The sequence below is a fragment of the Prionailurus bengalensis genome, chromosome A1, assembly GCF_016509475.1.
Source record: "Prionailurus bengalensis isolate Pbe53 chromosome A1, Fcat_Pben_1.1_paternal_pri, whole genome shotgun sequence".
Lineage (NCBI taxonomy): Eukaryota > Metazoa > Chordata > Mammalia > Carnivora > Felidae > Prionailurus > Prionailurus bengalensis.
The window spans coordinates 127,120,886-127,129,944 of NC_057343.1; the positions used below are offsets into that span (position 1 = coordinate 127,120,886).

A 9,059-nucleotide genomic window follows, 5' to 3' on the forward strand; every position below is an offset into this window, starting at 1 on the left:
TGCATTTTTTAAAAATGTGAAGCAATGTACACTGTGAAACTCAAAATGAAAGACCACTTCTTACTATTTGCAAACTCCCATTATTTTCTCTGCTCATAAAGATAAAAATATGTTCTGCTTTTGCACACCCAGCTATTAGTGTAATTACCTAGTTTTCTTCAGCTATTACTATAAGACATTTAACCAAGACTAAAGTTGTGTGTGTGGCCAAAGAATTCCAACCAGCCCAAGTTGTTCTAGAACCTATGAAACATCCCTAACAAATTCCCCAGCTCTGACTTTTATTACTAAAGTCTAACCGGTACCGTGTAATAATTTTAGAAAAATGTAAAAGTACCACCACCGTTTCTACACTACACTGTTCAGGATTGCATCGTAGAGAGGGCCTGATACAGGGGAGTGCTCTTTTCTCAGGACAGTGTTTTCCTCAATGGGATTACAAATGAACAAATACGTGTGTGCATCTTATACAGGTCACTGTAAGTTCAGAGTAACAGAACAAGCAGTTTTTTACACCCGCCAAAGAGCAAATCCCACGGAAAGACAAAACATTCTCAGATTTGCCTCTTGGATCATTTGATGGTATAAAAAAGATGGGCTTAAAACCACAGGTTGGTTCCCATACCATCCCTCATCCACCACGCACCAAAAGGAAAATATAACGACTTATTGACCAAGTACTTCCCCACTACTGGAATTGTGTACTAGTAGTGCCAGCGGCACTGGGAGTGTTTAGGCAGGTTTAAGCTGAGTAATACAGTCAGGCAGTGCACGTATTTTACAAAGCATAGCGTTTTGCCCATATTAAGATAAACTTCCTGTACCTATTGACACATAACAGAGGTCTGTTTACACAGGATTACTCTGGCTTTCAGCTCCAAGCTAAATGAGTGGGGTTTTTTTAATTAAAAAAAAATTTTTTTTAATGTTTATTTGAGAGACGGGGGTGGGGGGGGTGGGGGCGGGAGGGAGAGTGCATGCGTGCAAGTGGGGGAGGGGCAGAGAGAAAGGAGAGAGAGAATCCCAGGCAGGCTCCACCCTGTCAGCACAGAGCCCGGTGCAGGGCTTGAACTCACCAAACCGTGAGATCGTGGCCTGGGCCAAGACCAGGAGTGGTAGCTTAACTGAGCCACCCAGGCGCCACCCCTTTTTTTAATTAAATGTTTTTAGTTTTGAGCAACAGAGTGTGAACAAGGTAGGGGCAGAGAGAGAGAGGGAGGGAGGGAAGGAGACATAAAATCTGAAGGAGTCTCCAGGCTCTGAGCGATCAGCACAGAGCCCAATGGGGGGCTCGAACCCATGGATTGCAGGATGATGATCTGAGCCAAAGTCGGACGCCTAATCTACTAAGTTGCCTAGGCACCCCCAAGCTGAAAATGAGTTTTAAGGTAATACTCCTGAGAGAAACTGGTTGTGGATTTAGTAGGAGGACCTATTTTGGTTGTAACAAGAATAGTATTTTTGTTATAATCTTCTCTTCTCAAGCGAGATCTACCCAGAAAATGTGATTGCACTTTAGGTGTTAAGGATTTACTTTCTACAAAGTACTATCAATGAAGCCAAAGAGCTAACTTTCTGGTATGCACACCCAAGCGTGCCAAAGAATCCGTGATCAAAGCATGTGTGATGCGGTGATGTACCATACAAAAGACAGTGGACCACAATTTCTGCTTTTTCATACTCTTTATTGCCAACAGTTTAAAATGGTCAACATAAAAAAAAAGAAACATTTTGATAATAAATACTGCTCTTTGGGCTGTAATAAATAAAAAGTTTATTAACAAGGAATGCACTTTTCCAGCCACAAGTGTCTTCAAAAATTAACAAAAAAAAATTATATATGGCCATAGTTCACAGTTGAGCAGCCAAAAGCTGCTCTGATTACAGCCTTTAAACAACATGGGAGCTTCCTCCCTTCTCCCTCCCCTTCGGGAAGTATATTCACAGTTCCAAGTCCTCTGTCTGAAATGCTCTCAACAGAGAGAAGAGTCAATGCACCTTCCTGCGAAATTGTCTGAAAAACCTTTTAACACAGGTACATCAAGGAAAACTGCATTCTGGTTCACTTTCAGACGGTCCAAAGTTAAGAAGTGTATGCGTCAGCCTGGTCTGGTTCCGCCCAGTCCAGCAGGCCCCAGAGGAATTGTTTTCGTACCACCACCTGTCCGTCTTTTTCAACATGCTATAGATCATCTGACTGCTTCCCTGTAGATCTCACAGTGGAAAAGAGGAGTCCCATAGGGTCCATTAAAGAAGTCGTTTAATTACATCTCTGTAAGAGCATGTTCAGAGCGTATTCCATTCGATTTTTTAATTCTGATGAACAGCCAGACATCAGCAGAGTTGTTAGTCTGAATGTTGTAGATATCCTGTCCTCGTTGATGTAAGTCAGCAGGTATTCTTCATTTTGGCTACAAATGATTATTTTCGTATGATCATGGTAGAAATTCACCTTTCAAAAGGAAACATAAATATTAGATCTCTACAGATATTCAAGAATTAGTAAAGTGTGTCCAATCATTAAATGGCTACCTGAAAATCACTTTTTGTGACCTAAACACACACTTTCCTGAAGGGTTTTGCTTACCTGAAAGGTGCCATCATTGAAGAGCATCATTAAGGCCTTATCAGATTTGAGCCACTGAAGGAGGTAGAGCCGAGGTCTTCGAATATCGGTAACACTAGGCAGATCACCACCCTAAAAGCAATTGGGAGAGTTAGTGCCCGTAACAATTTTGCAGTTTGCACTCCATTCTTCTAGGCAAATGCCTCTCCAAGTTGAGCAAGCATCACAATGTCCTGGAGATTCTTGGCCCCACCCCCCAGAGATTCTGATTCAGTAGAGAGCTAAGGTAGGACAAAAGCATCTGCACCTCTAAAAAGCTTCAGAGCTGTGCAGATGCCACTGGTCTGTGGACTACACTTCAAATATTACTGCTCAAATGCCACATCCAGGAGGTACTTACATCCATGAGGTTCTCCTCCATGTAATGAGAGAAGTATTTGAGCACCGTCACTTGACTAATGAATTGTTCAGGGGCATCTGTTGCTGGGAAAACAGAGCACTGGCCAAGCTCTGCGTAATAGTGAACTGTTCTGAAAAACAGGAACCATAGGGAGAGAGAAGAAACAAAATAGAGGCCATTAGTCACTGGTTTTAGATTTCTTGAGTGCAAGAATACAGAAGTGACAGAATCGTTAGTTGGACATACTTACTTTTTGTCTGGAAGGAGGCTCATGTGAGCACCATTGTTGAAAAGGACACCTACAGTGTGGTCGGAGAGCTGGTACCCAAAGCCATACTTGTTAGAGTAATCGACCCATTTGGTGACCCACTGAAAGGAAGTGCTCAGCTGCTCTTTGGGAATGCAGTCAGCTTCCGGCATGTTTTCTAGACATCCTCGAAGGACTCTTGCCACTGTGTCCGCAACACTTCCCATGGTACTGTCCTCGAGGCCTAGAAAGTCAGAGAAAGTTGTAAACTAATTAACAATAAAATCTTAGGCGTTGGTAGCTTCTAACTTTCCCTCCACTACTTCTAAGGACATGAGGGACTCAAAATTGTTGCTCGGCTTTTTCCGACTCCTCCAATTTTGCTGGTACTGTGTAATTAGGCCACAAAACAAACTGACTCCAGTTACTTAGTATTAAGCACTGGCATTTATAGTCTCATTTAAAATGCCAATGACGGCAACTTACATTCGCTGCTACTGCTGCAGCTGCCAAGAGTGCCTCTGACTATCATGCGAATAGCATCTCCAATCTGCTGCTTATTTTCTACTGCAGGTGTTCCCGATCTGGCGACTGTAGTGGTAGGTGGCTGGAGCTCCTAGAAAAGAGAAGAGTCAGACAAGGAGTCAAACATCTAAAATTCCTTTGAGGTTGAGAATTCTCGGTTAAGCTGAGATTGTGGCAACTGGTGGGAAAGCTTATCAAAAAGCAGTGGACACAAAAGATAGTTCAGTGACTCGAGTGCATGCCTCGTTAAACTAAAAAACAAAATCTTTTAAAAGGTTCGAAGAAAAGCTTGAATCATGATCATCACATGCTTGAATCGTGATCACCATAACCCATGTGATAATTAACAAAGAACAGAAATGATATAAAGTGTTTGTATCTATTTTATTCTTTTCCAGCATACCTCATCTGTCCTGTGTTTGCTGGGCTGCTGAGTTATTGAAGTCTTTTTCAAATCATGCCTAAGCTTGTAAATTTCTTCATCTTCTTTAGACACTCTATCTGTAAATCAAAGACAAGAATTATGAGCATTAGTCTGCTAACAAGGTAGGAACAGAGCTAGCCACATTTCCTCCTTTTGTGTTAGCAATCAGCTTATGAGCATTCAAGGCTAAACGAGCATTTTATCATTACCATCAGCTGCAATTAAGCAAGGAGCACACTTTAATGTGTATGGGAAAAAAAAAAGCTATCCATCACATTTTTCAGTAGAGTTTTATCATACTATAAAAAGTTCAACAGTATTCAAACATACTGGCTGTTATGCTAACATAAAAACATTCTTTTAACTAACTTATCAGATTTAAACATACTGGATCCAGAAGAGCAGAAGAAGTCTTATAACTTACTATGTGTGTCAATGTATCTTGCTTTGTCTTTTTTGCCACCAAAAAGAGCAGCAGCTGCTTTCTTAAAGAAATTCTTAGCTGGGCTTGACAAGTGGAAATCTGGAACTGTATGACAGCAGCTGGAAGAGAGTCTGTCTGGAGTGAAGCCCTGCGTAGTGTCAGAAGAGACTTTTCAGTAACCAGTTGGGTAACTGTGATCAAAAGCATGCAATAAAAAGACACAAGAAACATGCCAACCTGCAAAAAAAATTCATGTCGAATGATGTCATCCAAACTGGGACGATCCTCAGGATTTTTGGACAACATGCTAGCTATTAAGTGCTTAGCGGGAGCCAGCAACGACGATGGCATTGTATACCTGGCTTCTCTTATGCACCTGTAAGTTTCTTTCAGATTTGTCGTTTCAAAGGGGGGTCTTCCTAGTAACATTGTATACCTGTGTGCAAGATAACACTTCTTTAGGAATGGTCATAAAGTAACTCTTTTCGAATGTGAAAAAAATCTAAACCCAAATTTGCATTTTGATCATTTTGGTGCATTTACTTACATTACACAACCTAAGGCCCAAATGTCTGATTCACAGCCGTGTCCTTGCTTGTTGAGGACTTCAGGGGAGAGATAATTTGGGGTACCACATATTGTTCTGGAAAAGCAAAATATGAAGGTCTCATTAAGAACTGTTCTACTGTTTACACTTAGTTCTCTGGATAAAACCTTAAGCGTGTTATGTTGAATTTCTATTTAGAAAAATTTGATTTTTGATTTTTGCCATCTCAACAGTTAACAGTTGACCAAGCGGCTTAATTATTTTTAATGCATGTACAATTGTTTTCAGCCACGTGACAGTGTTTTTAAACCAACTGAGACCACGTACAGCAGAGCGTTTGTGTAACATTTCAGGCAAATATGAGACAGATTTGTTTCATAATCAACTTATAGGTATAAGGTCCTCTGCCTCGTCCACAGTGGGCACTTAGTGTTTCCATGGATTAACATCATTGTGGTCTGTGAATTTTAAAATCAGCTGACCCTTCTCCAACACATTAACTGGGAAATAATAAGAGCATATTTGGTCTCTGTAAAACCCTGTCAGGATGTATCTTTCTGACTCCTACCTCCTTCTGTGCTCCAAGGGTTCCAGCCTGGCTGCCAAGCCGAAGTCCCCGACTTTTAATTCCATGGCTTCGTTGATAAAGAAGTTCCCTAGATGGTAAAGAAAACAAAACCTCAATCCCCTTGAAAAGATTTTCTCACCAAATACACACACACACACACACACACACACAAACATCCTCTTTGGAAGGAGGCAGGCAGCCAGTTGTTGACTAGTAAAGTCACAGATTCAAAAGCAAGAGGGCACAGGCTAGATCCCAACTAGAAACAGTAATACACAACGAGGGAGACAGGGAAGAAAAGAACACCTCTCCCTAACACGAAATCAGCGTTTGGAACAAAGGGCTTACCTAGTTTGAGATCTCTGTGTAGGATTTCTTGTTCATGAAGGTACTTCAGTCCAGACACAATCTGCCTGAGGTAGTATCGGACTTCTGGCTCCGTCAACACCTTCCTCGCTTTCAAGATATGAGCCATGGACTAGGAAGAGCGGAAGGAAAGAAGACAGCATGTCAGAGTTATGGGCATCAGTAGGTGTCCTGCACAAGGTGCGTGATGAAAGTTAACACTGCAGTAAAGTAACTGCCACCAGAGCAGAAGCCCCGATACAAGGCGATGTGAATGCCACACCAGCGGGGGGGGGGGGGGGGGGGGGGGGGGCACAGATGGCCTGGGACAGGGGTCAGCGCTCACCCTTCGACTGCAGTACTCCAAGAGAATGTAAATGTTCTCTTTGTCCTCGAAGTAGTGGTAAAACTGCACTACATGCTTATGATGAAGGATTCTGTGAAGCTCTATCTCTTTGTCAATCTGAAAGAAAAAGCAGAACCAGGCTTATGAGCCTTCTGTCACCGCTTTCCAGGCCAGCTGCTTACACACGCAGAAGACATTTTCTTAGCAGGGAAGGGCCATTCCTGCACACAAAGAAAATACTTTACTCAACAGTCATACACACCTTTTCCCTTTGATGAGGTTTGGCTACTCTGCTGTGAGGAATAATTTTTGCAGCATAGACTTTGTTGTTGGTCAGATCTGTCATCTCGTAACATTTTGCAAAGCCACCCTGAAAACAAAGCCGAGAGAGCACTGAGTGTGGGAGAAAAACGGACAGTAGATGCTTTTAAAAACGAATAAAAATTAGAAAGGAGCGCAACATTCCGGGTGGGAGTGAGGGTGGAAAGACGTGTGCGCTGTACTTTTTAAAAGCTCCTTCGCCAAGCCAAAAGCATTCCTGAAAACAGTGAACCGGTTCCCCTTCTCCCTTTACAAAGAGGAGCTTTATGGAGGGGGTTGGGAACAGGGAGATGAAAAACAACGTCTGAAGAGACCTGGCAAGAAAATTCCCTGGGGGGCAGGCGGAGGACGCCAGGGGCGCGAGCAGAAAGCCCTCGCTTCTGGCCTCCAGATCAATTTCTTGGGGCTGCGGGAGGCACGGAGAGCTGAGGCTAAGGATATAAAGCCAACCCGGCGCTGTCAGCGCACAAAAGCCAGAGCAGGGCAGGTGAATGCCCACGACCCGCCGGGATCGGAGCCCCCGAGAAGCCAAAATGCGGGGACTCAGGGTCCGGCCGGCTCGGGGGCGGGGCGTGGGTGGGGGATGCCCGGGCAGACCTCCCAACCGCCCGTCCGGCAGCCGGGCGCCCGCCGCTCGTCACCTTTCCCAGCACTTTGCCCCGGCAGTAGCGCTTCCCCGTCGTGGGGTCGACGATAATCCGCGAGATCTCGGCCCCCGAGTGCGAGTGGTGATGATGGTGGTGCGGGGCCGCCGGCTGCCCCTGCGCCTGGGGCTGAGGCGGCTGCGGCTCGTCAGGGGGCTGCTGCGGCCGCTTCTTCTTAGAGTCCCCGCCGCAAGCCTTGCCCAGCGCCTGCTCACACATCTTGGTGCTGGCGGCCGGCTGGTAGGTGATAGTCCGCAAGAGCTCCATCGTCGCCTCACCGCCCGGCACTGCCAGCTGTCACCTCCAAGGCGCGGACACACGTCCGAGCCGGCCCTCACCCTCGAGCCCCCGCCGCCACCTCCTACGACCCACGCCCGACGTCCGCTTCCACTTGTGAGAGTGCGGACGCCCGGAGAAGTCTTATATACGGGCCGAGACGGGGGGGCGGAGAATCGAAACGGGATGCGACGTCACGGACGACGCCCCGCCCACCGGCCGCCCGAGAGCGCGGGTCGGACGCCACGTCTGGACCGGCCGCTGGCGTTCTTCTTGCGAGCCCCATGCGGACAGGGGTCGTGTAACTCGTGCGCCGGTCTCGGGGAAGGATCGCCGCAACGGGCAGGGCGACGAAGAAGTCCGGCAATTCCGGGACCGCCACCCCATTCTTCGAATGCTCTCAGGTTCTGGGTTTGAAATGGAAACCCGAGGGCTTGGCGCCAGGCCCCATCCCCTCCCTCAGCCCCGCCCTCGCCCCGCCCCACCCCACTCGCCGGGTGTCCCGGCGGCTAGGCGTGCGAGCCCGGCAGGGTGCTGTGCCAACGCGGGTCCCCTCCCCCGCACAGTCCTACTTGACCGCCTCGCAACCTGACGCCTCCAGTCAGGTGTGACTGTGTCCAGAGTCCACTGCACAGGCACGTGAGGCCTCGCCCTGACCATCTGGAGGACCTCGGTGCTGCCGTTCGCCGGCCCTGCCGCCACCCAGCACGGCCGCCCGCATTATTACCCCATCAGCTCGCTTCTCGATGGGGCACTGGGGGTGGTAGTGCCAGCGAAAGGCGAGGATTCCTAGAGCAAGGCGTACCGAGCTCAACGCCGCTCCTCAATGAGGCGGGCCCAGGCCGGGGCCCGTAGGCTGACCAAGCCAAGTCCCATTTAGGCCTTCCTGGCCTCTGCCCACCAAGCAGAGCGGGTCTTTGTAGGAGGTCAGGTCCTTAACCTTGGAGAGGGAGACAGCCCCAGGCAAAAAGGCTTCATCTTCTGGCTGCTCTCAGACTGGGGAGCAAGAGCGTCATCTCCTGGGAAGTATTAGAAGCGCAGGCACGGATTCGAATGGGGAGCGGTTTACAACGTGGGCCTTACTTGATAGTAAGTGGTGTTAAAAGGGCTCCTGGTGCTAATTATGGCTTACCATCGAAGTCATCTATCACTTCTTTTTCGGAAGGGCTTAGGCACAATGCGTCCTTTAAATGGCTCACTAAGTCACAGGGCTGCCCTGGTGCTGGGAGAGAATGCAAGGCCTTTTCCCCCTGCAGGGGGACTGGTAGGATGAAGGGAGGGACATAGGCTAATGAGCTTCAACAAGGCTTAGATTCCTGTTCCCGGATTTTGCTATTCGCTTTTGCTGACCGAGGAACACCTGTTTCCCTTGCTGTGCTGGCAACAGTGGAACATTTATTAAGAACAAGGCACCGTGTATAGTATT

The 9,059-nt window shown here is 47.1% G+C and overlaps 1 protein-coding gene across 1 annotated transcript; it reads right to left on the reverse strand.

Annotated features, from left to right (window-relative positions):
• Nucleotides 1-1,664: 1,664 nt before the first annotated feature.
• PLK2 (polo like kinase 2) lies at nucleotides 1,665-7,779 on the reverse strand. The gene is made up of 14 exons (XM_043590770.1): nucleotides 7,355-7,779; nucleotides 6,655-6,762; nucleotides 6,393-6,509; nucleotides 6,050-6,179; nucleotides 5,702-5,789; nucleotides 5,134-5,229; nucleotides 4,824-5,022; nucleotides 4,587-4,734; nucleotides 4,142-4,239; nucleotides 3,700-3,829; nucleotides 3,217-3,457; nucleotides 2,967-3,096; nucleotides 2,588-2,698; nucleotides 1,665-2,452 (listed from the first exon to the last, which is right to left on the reverse strand). The coding sequence occupies exons 1-14, from the start codon at nucleotides 7,622-7,624 to the stop codon at nucleotides 2,261-2,263; spliced, it is 2,058 nt and encodes a 685-aa protein (XP_043446705.1). The 5' UTR covers nucleotides 7,625-7,779; the 3' UTR covers nucleotides 1,665-2,260.
• Between the last annotated feature and the right edge of the window lie 1,280 nt (nucleotides 7,780-9,059).